General features: G+C 36.0%; 1 protein-coding gene across 1 annotated transcript; it reads right to left on the reverse strand.

The window, feature by feature from the left end:
• Positions 1–486: 486 nt before the first annotated feature.
• Positions 487–17,843, reverse strand: LOC126828096 (peroxisomal targeting signal 1 receptor). Its single transcript, XM_056102228.1, has 15 exons — positions 17,769–17,843; positions 16,037–16,157; positions 14,964–15,011; positions 14,306–14,338; positions 13,732–13,855; positions 12,113–12,275; positions 11,594–11,738; positions 10,297–10,416; positions 8,956–9,080; positions 8,613–8,667; positions 3,538–3,681; positions 2,858–2,928; positions 2,387–2,572; positions 1,458–1,539; positions 487–522 (listed from the first exon to the last, which is right to left on the reverse strand). Exons 2-15 carry the CDS (start codon positions 16,130–16,132, stop codon positions 487–489), a joined length of 1,428 nt encoding a protein of 475 aa, XP_055958203.1. The 5' UTR covers positions 16,133–16,157; positions 17,769–17,843.
• Positions 17,844–19,294: the final 1,451 nt, after the last annotated feature.

The following is a 19,294-nucleotide window of genomic DNA, read 5'->3' on the forward strand; positions in this document are numbered from 1 at the left end:
ATACTTTTAATGGCCTCTACTACATGAAGATCTGACCAGTTGCAGTGGGAGGTTGCATTTGAACCTATATATGACATCACATATTTGATTAACTAATCAACGTTGATGTTTCTAGTGGGTTACCCACAGTTCTGTGCATCTCTCGCCAAAAAAATCGCCGTAACAGACCGTATCATTGGCTAATCCCCATATCATCCAGAACATGGGTTATATAACTCTTTCAGATCGTAGTGTAATATATATTTCAACACCTATGTTTAATTAAATGATGAATTTAATTCAATTAAAGAATTCAATTAAAGTTTGATTTAAAAAATCTAAAAACCTCTCTCTGTTGGATGAAGGTAAGGACAATATACATATAAAATATATTAACATTAAAACTAGGTTTACCTTGGGTCTGATCTGTAAAGCTGCTGAGAAACAATCAACAGCTTTGTCATATTCACCACTTAAATTAAACAATACTCCTAAACCACACTGAAATTATATAAATATATTATACAATAATCCTAAACCACACTATGCTGAAAATTTCAGTCAAATTACTTCACTGTCGATCGCAGAACAGTTTAGTCAATGCTACCATTGTTACAATAATAAACAAAGTCTTAATTATCCATTTTCAAATTAAATCATTAACTGCCCATCGTATTTAAATCTGTTGAAAATCTAGAGCATCTGACGACACCAAGAATTGATTAAAGTCTTGATAAGTTAATTAATGTCTAATTAATAATCTATATATCATTTAAGGCATAAAGAATGACCTACAATAGGCAAATTTAGCTTTTGAATAATGTATCTTTATATTAGTCACATTGGATCAGTGATGGGATTTCAAAGTTTTTCTTGTCAGACATTTTTACCGAAAATAAAGGGAAATAACTCTTATCATTATGATTGGATGCTGATTTCACTATTTGAATATTCTAAGTCAATATTCAATGAAATATTTTGGCACATTTTCAAATTTCTAGAAATAGTGACACTTTCAAATCAATATTATCCTTATCTGTCTATTTTCATTTTCATATTAGCTGATTGATTTGTGAGAAAAAAAACCCCTGATTTCATTGCATTAATTTTGACATTATATAATTAATAACCAAAAATAAGATGGAATATAGCCATAAAGATTATTAATATTTCTGCGGGTACTATTTTTAACAGTTGTATTTAATTAAGATAACAAGGACAGCCGTCTAATCGTTCGGATGGGACGAAAAACCGAGGTCCCGTGGAGACATTGGTGTGCACGTAAAAGATCTCTTGGCAGTTGGAATACGATATTAGAGTAGGATGTAGTGCCGCTGTCCAGGCAAAATTTCCCTCATAGCACACTATATGGCGTATGCCCGTCTTCATTAGCCCAGTTCGGAGCAGAACAGTAGGACGTTAAACCCCATTACATTTCATTTCATTTTCTAATTAAGATAATACGATGATTTAAATACCTGGACGTCAGCATCTATTTCTCCCTGTGATGACAGACGGGCAGCCTGTAGATATAACTCTTTTACTTCTTCATACTCAGAACTACAAAAAACAATACATGAATTACAACAAAATATATCGGTGTATTTACATGATACATGTACGTCATCAAACAGTGGCTTAGTGGGTAGGATGCTGGCACGCTAGCCTGGAGGTCCACTCGTTCAGTGTTCGATCCCTGCAGTGGCCGAGAAAGTTCATTGGGATCTGCTGACATGGTTTCACGTTGTCAGTGGTGCAGGACGGAGGGCCTGACAAGGACAGCTGTCTAGTCATTCGGATGGGATGGAAAACCGAGGCCTCATGTATACATTGGTGTGCACGTAAAAGATACCTTGGCAGTTGGAATTCGATATAAGAGTAGGCAATAGTGCCGCTGCCCGGGCTAAATTTCTCCCATAGCATATAGCATACTGTATGGCGTTTGCCAATCTTCATTTGCCCAGTATAGGAGCAGAACAGTAGGATGTTATACCCCATTTCATTTCATCAAACCAAATAAATTTGCTATTAGCTCCTCAGGTGCAAAAAAACATGGTCTCATGTTGACGTCCACATAGAATAACCCTAAGCAACTAGACATCAAGAAGAGTGTGCTGTATTGTCATATTCGAAGAAGAGTATTGTGCAAAATTTCCAACACAGCACACTGTATGGCGTACGCCCGTCTTTATTCGCTCGGATGCTGCATAAAAATAGGACGTTAAACCCAATTTAACTTCAATTGAAATGGAATGAAATGGTGTTTACCATCAAACTGTTCTGCTCTGACTGGGCTAATGAAGACGGCCATACAGTGTGCCATGAGGGAAATTTCGCCCAGACAGCAGTCAGTTTATAACATAAATAAGTTGATAATTATAATGTTAGAAAACTTTTTCTAATTTACCTGCTCATAAAAGATGATGTGATTGGTTTATCGTCTATTGGACCAGGTACGAGATGTGAATAGCGAGGATTTCTCTTCAACCAGGTTTTAAGTGCGTGACTAGCGTACGTACCCAGTGATTCGTTTGTATAACTTACAGCCAATCCCATCCAAGCTACTAAATTACCTGGTTCTAGAGATGAACATCTAGAAATATCAAATATCCAATATTTAAAGATACATTATGTAAGATTCAGATAAAGAGCTGGCCATTCTTACTATAATAGTTCGAAAAAAGATAATGCAAAATGAATTTGTTGAGAATTTCGTTCAAATTGCTCCATTGCGAGTGAAGATATTAGCTATTGAAGGTTTGACAAGATTTGTTTAATAATATTCTGTCAAAATTATGGTACAATTTATTTTGTATTTCAGGATTCATTGCCTACTCTACTTTTATTTTATAAAATCACAATAATTTCAGTTTCTTACTTTTTTAAAGCAGCAATAGCAGCTGGTTCCTGTTCATTTTCAGCTTGTGTCGTACCCAGATATTGCCATGCCTAAAATAATCAACTTATAGTCATAAATACTATACAAGAACCTGATACACATAAATACTATACAATAACCGGATACACATAAATACTATACCATAAACTGATACACATAAATACTATACCATAAACTGATACACATAAATACTATACAACTGATACACATAAATACTACACAACTGATACACATACATACTACACAACTGATACACATAAATACTACACAATAAAGTTTATTGAATAAACTGATAATCTCTTTTTCGACTTTATCTAAATAAGAGAGACAGAGGGAGAGGGAATTAACACTTCTAGGACACAAAATGACTAACACATTATAATTCTTTATTACATTTTTTAATGTTCACTCGACACAAACTAGGTCATTTCGGGATAAATATATTTTTCAATAGCAGTGAGAGGGAACCGGAGGACCCGGAGAAAACCCATGAGGTTGGACAGGCGACCATACTCCTTGTCACATACTACCAGGGAATCAAAACCATGCCTGTTGACTCAATGACAGACCTTATGATACTACATGCACACACGCTGACCATACGGCCATCCAACCCTCCTCGGGGAAGTAGAGTGAAATAAATATATATGTTTTATTACCTGTATATGTGTGTCGTCTTTTTGAACAGCAGCTTCAAATAATAAAACAGCATTTGGTATATCCCCTGCTTTTAATTTCTCTAATCCACCTTCAAACGGGTTTGGATGATCTAATAATGGATTCTCAGTTTCAAAGGTATAATTCTGAAAAAATAATTCAACTCTGTAATAATTTTAACTCTTATTCGAGAACACAATCGTTAGCTACCCAATCAGAATATGTATTAATCATGTCAGGGTACCGGGTATGTATAAAGCATGTCCTATACAATTCCCTTTAGCATAAAGGCTTTATATTGAAAATTATAACTTTTCGGCCACATAAAACTAAGCGCAGAGAGAGAGAGAGAGAGAGAGAGAGAGAGAGAGTTTAATGTCCACTCGACACAAACTAGGTCATTTTGGAACTAACATATGGTTCAATTTTATTTCAATTATTTGCTGGCGCGCAGAGGTCTTTAGTAGTTGGAGGAAATGTACAACCGGGAAATTGAAACCACCCCAGCTGACTCGATTACAGTCCTTATGATATGGCGGCTAAGCATTAACCATTCGAACATCCAAAGCCCCCTAAAACTAAGCAATCTGCTCACAGAAATATCATGATCACCTTTTGACGTAAGACATAAACAGTTTTAAATATTTCTGAAAATATGGACTTGAATCAATGGCTTGAATTTTTCATGTTCAATAAAACACAATCTGATTAAAATACAGAAATATTTTTTTTTTTTTTATACTTTCGATGGCCTACACTACAAGAAGATCTGACCGGTTGTAGTGGAGATCGCGTCAGAGGTAATACGAGCGGCTTTTGACCCTATGACGTCAGAAATTGATTAATCAACCAGCGTGGACTTTTCTAGTGGTATACCCACAGTTCCATGCATCACACGCCAAGAACTTGCTGTAACAGACCATTTCATTGGCTAATCCCTCAATTTAACCAGAATGTACCTTATATAACAACTCTTCCAGATCCTAGTGTAGTAAAGACAAATAAAACGAAACTTTGAACTATAAAAAAGGAAACAGGATCTGTGTTTTAATCAGATTGTGTTCAATGAAACAATGATAAGCAAGGTATCTAAAATAGATTATATATCTTAAACTTTATTATTCTATGTTGTTACAGATAGAATAAGGTAGTAAATCATTAAAATATCATCAATTATAAAGTGTACATGGCAGGAAGTTAGGGAGAGAGAAAAAGAGAGAGGGAGAGAGAGAGATGGGGTTTAAAGTCCACTCGACACAAACTAGGTCATTTAGGGAATAACATATGGGAGGAAACTGGAGAAAACCCACGAGGTTGAACAGGTGACCCTACTCCTTGCCACATACAACCGGGGAATCAAAACCACACCAGTTGACTCAATGACAGACCTTATGATACAGCATGCACATGCTAACAATTTGGCTATCCAACACCCCCCCCCCCCCCACCAAGTTAGGTATAAAGTGAAATGAAGTGGGGTTAAATGTCATTCTGTTCTGCACCAACTGGGATAATGAAGATGGTTTGGTTTAAAACACAAGTGACAAACTGAAAAGCCTGGGGGTTTGGGATGGTCTAACAGTCTAAAGTGCCGCGCTTCGACCTCTAGTTGGCTGGTCGCCTCTGGCTTACGGTCATTGTTTCGATCACTGGTGTGAGCGTATTTATCTTGGAGATAGGGGCACCTTCTCAACCTCATGGGTTTACTCCGGGTACTCCTGTTTCCTCCCATAGGTAAGACCCATGCGCGTGTGATATCACTTTCGGTGGAAGCGGATGATAAACACTAAGAACAACAACAACAACAACTGAAAAGCCTATCATAAAAAGATAAAAAGCACATATTGTATAAGTCTGTAAATTCTCCATTTAACTGATTCATGCTGATGGTTTAATCATTCCATCATTTATTAATTTATTATTCTATTTACATGTCATCATCTTTTCAGGATAAACATTTACTGAATTTCTATTTCATTATGGTTATAACCTCGTCAGACTGGGGTGACGTTCTTACTGCGCTGCTACGGCGACGGAAAATGGTCCCAGAGCGCATCAAGATCACCATAAGTATAGTAAACGCGTGGTGGGAATGCCAGATATCGTGCTTTGGTCTCCATGGTCACCAATGATCACCAAATCACAGCGTTTGTTTTGGGCATGTTCAAAGCAAACGCCAAGGTTCTGCGATTTGGCCTGGAAAGCTGTAAAAACACTACTTTTTAAAGTTTGTAATTTTTCGGGACATTTTCTCGTGTTGTGTTCACGTTTGCCGGCGACCATGTGTATTTTCTGGCCACCGTACCTTCGCAGCACAGTAAGGATGCAACCCCAGTCTGACGGGGGCATTAGGGAAGACAACTCCATATGTAGGGTGATCCATGACCAGAAAAAGATAGGACAAACAGACAATATTTAGGGCTTATTTTAATATATATATGGGACTTATAGGAATGGCAGGTCTATATTCTGTAAAGCAGGAAAACATATCACCATTGTTGTACATACGTAAGCGTGGTATGGTAGTATTGTTATCGACTGTAATCTTAATGATTTTAATTATTTTACAAATCATGTTCGATAAATGAATGGAATCTATGGCCAGAAGAGAACCATTTTTACTGATAGCTTCGTTGTTCTATATGGTATAACTTCAAAGTCAAGCCTTTTGTCAATATTTTATATATCTGTTAATTCAACATAAAGAGCATTGGTTGTGAATTCCTGACACTGTGCGATACATAGAAAACATAAAATATAGATTTAATTTCTAAAGTTTTTGTTAGTTATCCAAATTGATCCGACATTGGTCTATGATCTACCTATTGCTAAAATTACAACCCGATATAAAGAATAAATATATGGGGTAATAAATATATTTCTATACACCGAAACTTCAATAAAATGCTTGTCAACTGATATAAACTAGGTCATTTCTGAACTAACATAGGGATTAATTTTATCTTGATAATTCGCTTGCACGTAGGGGGACCCAGAGAAAACCTATGAGGTTGGACAGGCGACCCTACTCCTTGTCACGTATTAACTGGGAATCGAAATCACGCCAGTTGACTCAATGACAGACCTTATGATACAAGGAGCACGCGCTAACCTTTCGGCTATCCACCACCCCCACCCTGACTAAAAGACAACCACGATATAGTGAAGTCTCAGGTATATCCACAGGCTGGAATATACAATACACCCATCGTGAAGCTTTGACGAAAACATAACTATCGAGTCAGTTTTTCACAATAACTGACACTATATTTGCATGATAATAACTTGGTGTAATAGCTGCTATCGTGTCAAACCAACTTGATTAAAATACAGATCTATATTTCGTTTCGTTTTTTTATACTTTCGATGGCCTCTACTACATGAGGATCTGACTGGTTGTAGTGGAAGGTCGCGTCAGAGGTCATAAGAGCGGCTTTTGACCCTATGACATCAGACGTTTGATTAGCAAATGAGCGTTGATGTTTCTAGTGGGTTACCCATAGTTCCGTGCACCTCACACCAAAAAAACAGTCCGTTTCATTGGCTAATCCCTCACATCTTCCAGAATGCGGGTTATATAACAACTCTTCCAGATCACAGTGTAGTAAAGACAAGTAAAACGAAATTTTGAGCTATAAAAAACAACTGGTGTCAAACCTTCGCAATGGGCGTACTGTATATAAGTTTATATAAATATGTATAGGTACCTTTTTACCACTTTTAGTCTAGTAGAAAAATTAAAGAAAGTAAAAGTGAAAAGGATGCATCTAACTCTTCCTATATTAATCTAAGCTTTAGAGATATTTATTTAGTAATAGTAGTTTAATCACTGTAACCCGGGTATCATTTAATCTTGTGTATAAAGCACTAATTTCTTTCACATTTGTTTAATATTAAATCTTTGTTTAAAAATTTGCAAAAATCATTTATAACCACTCCAAATCATCTAATTTGTACTTGTGTCCAGTTTAAAGTGGACTGATTAATTATGATAATGAGTGTATTTAATTTCATGTATTCTATTTCCTGACCACTGTTCTAAAATTAATCATTATACATCAATAATCAATTGGGTTGTTTATTTCATAACAGTGATCAAGAAATTAAACATTAGTGAATTGGACACTCTTTATTAAAATTGAACGGTCAGCTTTAAACTGGACACAAGTACAAATTGGATGCTTTTTGATGATTTTAAACGATTTTTACAAAGTTTTAAACAAAGATTTGATATTTAATGAATGTGAAAGAAATTAATTCTAAATACCCAAGATTAAATGATACCTGGATTACAGTGAAGCAAACTGATGGGTTCATATCGTCGCATCATTTAAAATTGTGCGTCTAGATTAGATAATTAGTGTTGCGTTTACAACTGTTCACCTTCCAGAAGGGTGTTAAGTAATTAACAGACTACCAGACAGAAGGAACCCAATATTCTTTGATAATAGTGAACAATTTGCCAACAATGGTTTGAAACTAAACATTAAAGGAGCTAACTCGCTAATATTTGGGACCTAGTAATTGACAAAAATGGGTCGCAACACATATAATAATGTAATATCAATGTATATAAACTGATTTACATTCAATTGTTTCCGTTTTTACTCTAATAATTTCAAATCAGTTGTGTTTGGCGAAATACGTCAGAAATCTCAATCGAATGGCAATCTCTAACATCTGGTTATTCCAGTCTACATGGTAATTATTGCGCATGCTCTCGAGATAAGAATGGCGTTATCTTTTGACATGACTTGTGGAATATGTCTAGCCTCGTTCTTCGAATCCCTTGTTACAAATGGGACTGAAATGCATTATGGTACCCGATTCGTGTACCAATGGTAAAATGATTATTTTGTCTTAATATTGGATATCAGAAGCCCATCTTTTCCCGGTAAGATCACAACATCAATGTTGCTTTAATTGACAAATAATTTGTGTTTTCAATGTCGAAGACTTTGGATGATATTGAGTTAGAGACTTAGCTACATGAAATACAGACACTCCTACTAAACAAGCACAACTACACGATACCCGAGTAGGATATTTTGAATGATGGAATCATGATATAACAAACCTGATAGGGTTCCGAACGTTCATATTCTGATAACCATGGATGGCCGATATCGTCTCTGAAAAACAAAACAGAAAGGTTTGGGTCTTGAAGAGGTACGAGGCAATAATTGGGTCATAAAATCTGTTTGTGCTACAATCTATTCCATAAGGGCGGAGGAAAGAATGAGAAAGATCTTTTCGTAATTTCAAGATTCACTGAAACTGTTTATCTGTGGATCTAGGAGTTCTTGTGGATTTGTATGGAGTATCATTTTCTTGATATATTTGGATTCAGATATATCTATCTGAAAATAACATAAGATATCGTAATCAGAACCTAACAAGTAAATAAAACTAAAACTTACTGTTCTGCTTCAAGCCAATGTTTCTGTAATTTATCCCAGAAATCAACATCATTAGCGTCTTGTCCTTGATTGGCTGAAAAATCTGTAAATTCTTCTTCCCATTTATCAACCAATGATTTTGCTTCCTAAATGAATAAAATAAACAAAATTATATCCATTTTGTAAGTTGTATTTTACGCATTACTTAATAATATTTGCTTGATAATGTTGAGAGAACCCTCAATGAAACATTGCTTTCATTAAAATAGTTCCATATTATGTTTTTGTATTTATTACTTAATAACTCCAATCTTTAAATGAAATGGAGTTTAACGTCCTACTGTTCTGCTCCTAAACTGGGCTAATGAAGACGGGCATACGCCATACAGTGTGCTGTTAGGGAAATTTTGCCAGGGCAGCGGCGCTACGGCCTACTCTTATATCGAATTCCAACTGCCAAGGGATCTTTTACGTGCACGCCAATATGTACACGGGACCTTGGTTTTTAGTGCCATCCGAACGACTAGACAGCTGTCCTTGTCAGGCCCTCCGTCTTGCATCACTGACAAGGGGAAACCACGCTGGAAAATCTGGATGAACTTTCTCGGCCAATGCAGGGATCGAACACCCGACCTCCAGGCTAGCGAGCCAGCGTCTTACACACTTAGCCACGTGATCCCCCAATCTTTAAATGACATCAAGATGTTCGGTTAACTATTCATAACAAAAGACAACACAAGGTATATCTGGATATTACTACTTCTCAGATATTTAATAATGACCTTTAGTAACTTAATAACCTGCGCTACATGAAATAAAACTACCAATATTTTGAACTGAAAATGACCTGTATGTCATGACTGTGTCGAGGGCTATAATCTACATGTGCGTGAATGCCACTCCAGAAAGTTTCTAATTGACAGAATTGCAATCAATTACATGGAAGCAAGTCCTGTCACAGTTCTGCCGGTTCTGAAAACAGATGTACGTGATGTTAACTGAATTAAATTTTTGAGTTGCGGTGATTGGTGGAGATGCATATGAAATGAAATGGTGTTTAAAATTCTACAGTGTGCTATGATGGAAATTTTGCATGGATAGCCTCACTACAGGAGAGAGAGAGAGAAATGGGGACTAACGTCCACTCGACACAACCTAGGTCATTTTGGGACTAACATATGGTTCAATTTTATTTCAATAATTCGCTTGTGCATAGCGGTCTTTAGCAGTGGGGGAAACCGGAGGACTTGGAGAAAACCCACGAGGTTGGACTGGCGACCCTACACCTTTTCATGTACAACCGGGTAATCGAAACCAAGCCACCTGGTCGAGATACAACATGCTATAGACTACAATATGTACCTGTTGTTGTGTAAATTCGTCAGCCCATTTGACTGAAGTTTCGCTACTCGATTGCTCTATAACTTGATTATCTTCTAGTTTAATTTCACCGTTTTCAATTCTTTTAACAAACTTCATAAACTGTAAACACAATCAATTTGTTTTTTATTTTATTTAGGTTTTAGTAAATTATTCCCTCTTCCCTCTTTGTCTAGGAAAATAATCTATAGAAATCCTCTTTGTCTATGATAATAAAACTACAAGGCCCTCTTTGTCTATGAAACTAAACTACATATTTAAATATTTGAAGCAAAAATTCAGCCGTTACCATACTTAGTAATGTTTAGATTACAGGCCAACTAAATTGGATTACTAATTTGGCAGTCCCCAATACCAATTTCAATCCGTAAGAGCTTGACTAACATTAATTCTCAGATTACAGGCCCAATAATTTTCAAATATGTGTTCCTAAGTCTAAATATATTCCCCCAATATTAATTTCAATCTTCCTGGCCTTACAAGATTTTAGTTTCGCTGGCCTGGCCTTACAGTATTTTGTTTCACTGGCCTGGCCTTACAGTAATTTTGTTTCTCTGGCCTGGCCTTACAGTAATATTGTTTCGCTGGCCTGGCCTTCCAGTAGTTTTGATTTTCTATGGTTAAAGCTGCTGCTGATCATTTGAGCGAATTCTTTTGGGTTAGGTGGTTAGACATTGTCTAAACTATGAAGACAACTGTCAGAGACTTGATTCTCTGGAACATTCTGAATTGACAGCATTACAATCGTATTGTCACAGTTCTGCCAGTTCGGACAACTGAAGTGGTATGAGTAGAATCGTGACGTAATTAAACAAAACTTATATGTTTCAGCTGTCATGATTAGCTGAGATATTTTCTTATGTTTCAGCTGACATGATTGGCTGAGATATTTTTGGGACCGACAGAATTCAATTCCAGAATATTCAATTGAGTATCCCCTTTGTGTGCAAATGCAAGGGAGAGAATTTACTAACAATCAAACTCGGTCTCTAATGTTAGTTTTGTACCTGCATTTGTAATCAAGGCGCTCTTAAGTTTATTTGGAGTTTTCTATTGATTCTTTGATGTCTAAGGGTAAAGAATTCCTGAGAAAACGGTGCTGCAAAGTGAAAAGCGCCCTTCGTTTGTGGTAAATTGACAGCAGGAATAACTTAAAATGACTGGTTCTTGTGGTCCTAATTAAGCTCCTATTGAAAGTTATCAATTACGCTTTCAGAGTAGATGACAAAAAAAACCTTAACAGAACCAATCAAATTTGGGGGAATGACAGACAACTGACCTGTGAATTACTAAATTTAGGATCATCTAATCCGTTTAATATTTCTGTGGCTGTTTTTTCTAGATTTCCGTCTCGAGCTGCGTGTGTCTGATATTCATCTATCCATTTTGTATCATCTAATATATCTTTATTATAATCCTCAGCCCTGGAACAGTCATACATTCATATCAATATGTCTCCATTTTAATTACAATTTTGAGAGAGAGAGAGAGAGAGAGAGAGAGAGAGAGAGATGGGGTTTAATGTCCACTCACACAAACTAAGTCATTTCGGGATTAACATATGGTTCAATTTTTTATTTCCATAACTTGCTTGCGCGTAAGGGTTCTTTAGCAGTGGGAGGAAACTGGAAGACGCAGAGAAAACCCATGAGGTTTAACTGGCGACCCTACTCCTGGTCACGTACAACCAGGTAATCGAAACCACACCAGTTGACTCAATGACAGACCTTATGATACACTGCACACGAGCTAACTTCGGCTATCCAACCCCCCACGAATCAAACAAAAATAAACAAACCAGTGTTTAGCATCTGTGTGTTCTAAATATTCTTCTGCCCATTTTATATCAGGTGGCGCTGTGTGTTGCTGTCCGTCTGTCCAGTTCGTTAATCGGACATTTTGATCTTCTGATAGATATTCTTCTGCCCACTCACTGGAAGCCATTTCTGATATCGTCGGCGCTGAATAAAAGGTTATATAAAATATTATAAATTCTTGTCTATCTTATTACTGGTGGGGACGATGTATATTAATCTTGGTCTGATAACTTCACAAAATTTCCAATGTTTGTCAAGAGAGAGAGAGAAATGGGGGTTAAACGTCCACTCAACTCAGACTAGGTCATTTCGGGACTAACATATGGTTTAATTTAATTTCAATAATTCGCTTGAGCGTAGGGGTCTTTAGCAGTGGGAGGAATCCAGAGAACCTGGAGAAAACCCACGAGGTTGGACAGGCAACCCTACACCTTGTCACGTACAACCGGGGATTCGAAACCACGCCAGTTAACTCAATGACAGGCCTCATGATACAGCGCACACATGCTAACCATTCGGCAATCCAACTCCCTTCACCCAATTCCCAATGTTTGTCAAATCACGTGAAGCTGTTCAAACATTAAGAACATGGGAGCACTGTATTCCAAACACAGCTAACATGGTATGGTGCAAGATTTTCCAAGACAAGTTCTCAGGTTCTAATTTGTCAGGTGAAGCACCTGCAGGGGTTGAAAAATAAAATGAAATTGGGTTTAACGTCCTAGTACTCGGCAACGACTGGGCTAATGAAAACGGGCATACGCCATACAATGTGCTATGATGAGGGAAACTTTGCCTGGAGAGGGGCACTACAGGCTACTCCTATTTTGAAATCCAACTGTCAAGGGTTCTTTGACTCACTGTGCCACCACTGCTGCCAGGTTGACAAGGTACATATAAGTATGACTAGTTGTTTAGATCGGACAAAAAAAATGGCAGCCCACCTCTATACATAATGGATTTTGAAATCAACTGTCAAGAGTTCTTTTACTCACGTTGCCAATGCTGCTGCCAGGTTGACAAGGTACCACTGTTACCTGGGTATCATTTAATCTTGTGTATCTAGCACTAATTTCTTTCACACTCGTTTAATATCAAATCTTTGTTTAAAAACTTGTAAAAATCATTTAAAATCACAAAAAATCATCTAATTTGTACTTGTGTCCAGTGTAAAGCTGACTGATTAATTTTGATAATGAGTGTCCAATTTACAAGTATTTAATTTCCTGACCACTGTCCAAACATTCATTATACACCCTGAATCAATTGGGTTGTTTATTTTTTAACAGTGATCAAGAAATTAAACACTTGTAAATTGGACACTCATTATCAAAATTGAATGGTCAGCTTTAAACTGGACACAAGTGCAGATTAGACGATTTTTGGTGATTTAAAACGATTTTTTCGAGTTTTTGAACAAAGATTGGATATTAAACGAATGTGAAAGAAATTAGTGCTAGATACACAAGATTAAATGATACCTGGGTTACAGTGATATAAGTGTGCCTAGTTCTTTAGATGGGACAAAAAAATGGTAGTCCACCTCTATACATATTGACATGTCGCTGCCCGGGCAAAATTCTCTCAGTGGTATACTAACCTCGTTGAGGTGTATAGGCTTTCTCTGATTCCTCTATTTCTCTCATCTCCTGTAATAAACTTCCCATATGGAATGTCTGGGGTGCCATGACAGTTTGGTGACTTGTTAAAAACTCATTCACTAACTAAAAAATAAATTTAAAATTCATGTATTAACTGAAATATCAATTTAAAATTCATGTACTAACCGAAAAATAAATTTACAATTCCATACTTAAATTTAAAATGCATGTACTTCGTAATTAAAATTGAAGTCAAAAACTGAATGTTCAAAAATATCATTGAGACTTGGAATAAAAAAATGCCTATTCATGTGACGATTAAGTTATATTTATAGCACGGCTTTCATGAGCAAACAGGTTTAAATGGTGTAACATTGACACCTGCTCAACATGCTTGTTGTTATTGCACCCACCCAAATCTCTCTATATGATTTCTACTAAAACTAGTGTAAACCAGCAAAACAGTGCAATAACACTGAGCATGTCTAGTTATTGCACGGTTAAGCTCCAATGAAAAGAACAAAGGAAGATTTCCGTCCATGTTAAAATTTTCATTTAAAGAAGTAAAATTACCTCTTCACTTGACTGTAGCCCTGGACCAGCCAACTGTAAAATAATTATATATTAATTAGTAAGAAATCAAAAAACAGATAATAACAAACTCTAAAATATAAGTCAACATACATGTAACTATACACATTATGAACAACTACTGTGTGCCTTTTCCAATTTTGTTGGATCAGAGGTCTAATGTAAATTTGGGCCATATACCCAAGTCTAGAGAGAGAGAGCGTGAGATAGATAGGTGATTTCAGGACTAAAATATGGTTCAATTTTATTTCAATAATTCGCTTGCACCTAGGGGTCTTTAGCAGTGGGAGGAACCCGGAAAAAACCCATGAGATTGGACAGGCAACCCTACTCCTTGTCAGGTACAACCGGGGAATCGAAACCACACCAGTTGACTCAATGACAGACCTTATTATGCAATGCACATCCAGGTCTGGACATAAAGCAACTGTCACAGATATTGTCGGACACAAATTCTCTCATAATATAAAAGTTATGTGATAGTTTGTGTCTAGGCTTGTATATGTTGTGGGATAAATTTGTACTCAACAAAGTCCTTGACAGGTGTCTTAAAAGTACATGTATTTCCATGAAGAATTGTGTCACAGATACTATATACATGTAACCATAACAACATATATTTAACTTGTTTTATACTTACATCAAGTGGTCCAGGAACAGTTTTTGGTCCAATCGGTCGAAATCCATCCTAAATAACACAAAAATATTTAACAGATCTACAAATATTGTCAGATACAGATAAAATCATGACTCATTAAGTTAACCATACCGGTAGCTTTGAGATTCTAAATATCCAATCTGATTAATACACAGATCCTATTTCATTTTGTTTTTTATACTTCAAAATTTTGTTTTACTTGTCTTTACTACACAAGGGTCTGGAAGAGTTGTTATATACCCCACATTTTTGTTGATGGGAGGGATTAGCCAATGAAACGGTATCTTGCAGCGAGTTCTTGGCATGCGATGCACAGAACTGTAGTTATATTTATCCTACTAGAAACATCAACGTTGATTTGTTAATCAAATGTCAGATGTCATAGGGTCAAAAGCTGCTTGTATGACCCCTCATGCAACCTCCCACTACACTGGTCAGATCTTCATGCAGTTGAGGGCAGAGAAAGTATAAAAAAAATAACGGAATATAGATCTGTATTTTAATCAGTAAATCAGATTGACAAATATCAATCAAGGGGGGAAAAAGCTAAAATCATATGATTTAAGAAATTGAGTGTAAAGATCATTTATACGTGCAAAAATCTGTACAGTGTGTCCAATGAATCATATCTTAAAGGGACCATAACACTCTTGCTGGCTTGACAGCTCCAGAAAATAAAAAATAGCCTTATTCTAAGTACTAGATGTGTTAGTGTCCTACCTGTTATGTAAATTATCCATTAAATCCTATTTTACTTGTCCAGAGGGTTCAAAAATATTTTTAAATCCAAGTCACATTTGAAAAGCTTTACGTCAGGCTTTTCAAATCATTTAGTTGAATTTTTCCAATTTTTTAAATTAGATGTGTTAAGATGAAATTTGTATCATCAATTAATTGGAATATTGTAAAATAGTACAATTTGTTGACCAGAATAAAGATTGGGACATATTATTCAGTTACAACAAGAGTGGTATTGAGCCTTTAAGAATCTTAAAACACTTCTGAAATTAAATTTTGTATTTAATAATTTTATCTTGGGTTCTAGGATAAATTACCTGTTTAAATGCTCTGTCTTGTGTAAAATGTGAACCAAATTTCACCAATGAATTCGAGCCACCACATTCTCCGTCTATTAAATTACGGCCCGCCATTTTATCCACGTTGTGCACCGGAGACCTAAAATAATTGTAGATATATGTGATAAGCAATTATAGTTGTAGGTTTTCATGAGAGAAATGTAATATCCACTCAAAACAAACTAGGTCATTTTGGGAATAACATATGGTTCAAATTCATTTCAATAATACGCTTGCGCATAAGGGTCTTTATTAGTGGGAGGAAACAGGCAACCCGGAGAATACCCACAAGATTGGACAAGCGACCTTACTCCTTGTCACGTACAACCGGGGAATTGAAACCATGCCAGTTGACTCAATGACAGACTTTATGATACAACGTGCACACGCTAACCATTCGGCCATCCACCCCCCTTTAAGTAGTCAGACAACCATACTCCTTGTCACAGACAAGTGAGGAATCAAAACCACACAACTTGACTCAATCAGAGGCCTTACATGATCTACTGCATAGAAATTAAACCATTTAATGCCCATGTCTACCATATTCACACATGTACATGTAGTAATAAACATCTACTAACTTACAAATGTCTGGGCAGACCGGGCCCCTTAAAACATAACATTCTTTACAGAACAATAAGTGTAACCAAGTTTTATTCATCAATAATTTTGAGATGTTTTTTTAAATGTGATTTGTTGTATGTCTTCTCCTTGATTGGAGGAAAATTAAGATTTAAATTGGACTACAGATCGCGTGCCAGAATGCTTTTGAATGTCATTTGTAATGAAGTGACTCGATGAACGAGGCTAAACATATCCCACAAGTCAGGGCTTGTAGACTAGAACAACCAGATGCCAAAGACTACCATTCAATTTTCGCTCCTTGTGTATTTTGCTGAACATAACTGATTTGAAATTACAGTAAAAACAGAAATGATTGAATGTAAGTCAGTTTATATACATTCATATTACATGTATATTATTATAAATGCGTTGCGACCTATATTTGTGTTCATTTCTAGGTCCCAAAGAATAGATAATTAACTATTTTGGGTTCTCAAATTTCTCTACATAAAGTTCAAAGGAAAAGCTTCATAAATTTTTAAAATAAAGCAAGGAATTATGTCAACATATGATATCCTTTCCATAAGTATAACACAATCCCAAATGTCAGTCCTGTCACAGATAAATTTCAACGTTAGTTAGCAATTTACACTGCTCTCTGCCCTCCGTGAGTAGTCTTAACTTTCTGCCAATAACCAAACCGTGACGTAATTTTAGTCCTTCTGCTCATAGAAATATAGACTAGAGTAGAATATGATGCTCGATGACTAAAATTACGTCATGACTTGTACATGTGTATTGGCCGAAAGTTACGACTACACACCGTTGAAATTTACCTGTGACATTCGGGATTTTCCGGTGATCTTTAATCGTACATGTACCTCAGTACGCTGGGGTATCTCCTGCTCAGACTGTTGTATGCCTGTACATGTAGGTGTAGTCTACTGTATAAGTTGTACTGACTGACAGTGACAGACGTGAGACAGGGGAAGGGGGTGGGTTAATAATACTGGCAAACATTCTGCTTCACCTGGCACTATCAATCAATGCTTGATTCATGACAATAACGATAGATTGGTAAATACTGAATCAAGTGTTCCAACATTTTTGTAGGATATTTTGAGAGCATTACACAAAAACTCACCTATATTTATTTTTACGGTCAAAGTGCACTTTATCGACCTAACAACAACCCCGTAATTAGTATAGTTACTTCCGGTCATGTAAAGAAAATAGTTTCTCTAATAAATTGAAATTATGATTTATATATTTATATTAAACTATTCACTTTATTTGAAATATAACTAGCACGGATTATGTTCGTTACTATCTAAAGTATAAATGTCATTCTAAATCAAATCTATTTAGTTTGTTTGTTTATTTACATATGGGTAGTGATATTATTTTATCAACGGAAGTAGTTACGACTCCATCTTGGTTTGTTGACAGTGATAATAATTGTCCGGCTTGTGTACGCTAGTTACACGCTAATTAATTAGCATTTAGCAAACAGTCTCCTATTGACAAATTGTAAACATCTCGTCTGACGAACAAGCTGAAAGATGCCATCAAGAGCAGAGGACATTATGAAGGGATTTAGCCTGTATCCTTTTGATAAGTACAAATTTTATTCGTCAGTAAATGAAATGTGTAGGCTAGTCCGCAGTCGACGGCATATGAATTATGATATTGATAATCTGATTAGTCCCCGAGTCGGTAAAAGTGGATCGAAATCAATCAGTATTCTGGTTACATAGTGAATCAGCAGAATTCTTTAGACCTCATATACATGTATTGTATGTATGTATCACTATCAAATAGTTTCTCAATATAAATCTGACATGATATAATACTTAATAGGCCTATAATTGAGTATAATAACTTATACATGTTTACATGTAGTTTAATTAGTTATAGGCCAATGAAAAGAGAAGAATTTTGTTCTGAGATGATTGACAGCGGAGTTACATTAAAATTTAGTCTATTTAATCTTATGCTACAAATATGGAAGTATAGTGATTTCGTAACTTGTCAGGTTTTTAACGTTCAGGGTAGGTTTGGCTGAAGTGGGGTGTGTTTTATTGCAGATTAGAAATGGTCGTCTGTTGCAAATTTATACAATAATTATTTGATTGTCAATTCTGTGTTTAAAGGAGCCCAATAGTTAATTTTTCGGACCTAGAAATTGAGATAAATGTGTCACAATGCATATAATATAAATATATATAAACTGATTTACATTCAATCGTTTCCGTTTTTACTCTAATTTCAAATCAGTTATGTTCTGCGAAATACGCCATAAGTATAAGTTTCAATCGAATTGCAATCTCTAGCACCTGGTTTTTTCCAGTCTACACCGATAGTATTTGCACATTCTCTCCAGATAAGAATATGGCATCGCCATTTGACATGACTTGTTGAATATGCCTAACCTCGTTCTTCGAGTCCCTTGTTACAAATGGCGCCGAAACGTATTATGGTACACGATTCGTGTACCAATGGTAAAATGTTTATTTTGTCTTAAATATTGGATATCTGAAGCCCATCTTTTCCCGGTTAGATCACAACATCAATGTTGCTTTAATTGACAAATAATTTGTTTTCAATGTCGAAGACTTTGGATGATATTAAGTTAAGAGACTTAGATACTTTAAGTTCAGCTACATATAC

Source organism: Patella vulgata, chromosome 7 (assembly GCF_932274485.2).
Source record: "Patella vulgata chromosome 7, xgPatVulg1.2, whole genome shotgun sequence".
Taxonomy (NCBI): domain Eukaryota; kingdom Metazoa; phylum Mollusca; class Gastropoda; family Patellidae; genus Patella; species Patella vulgata.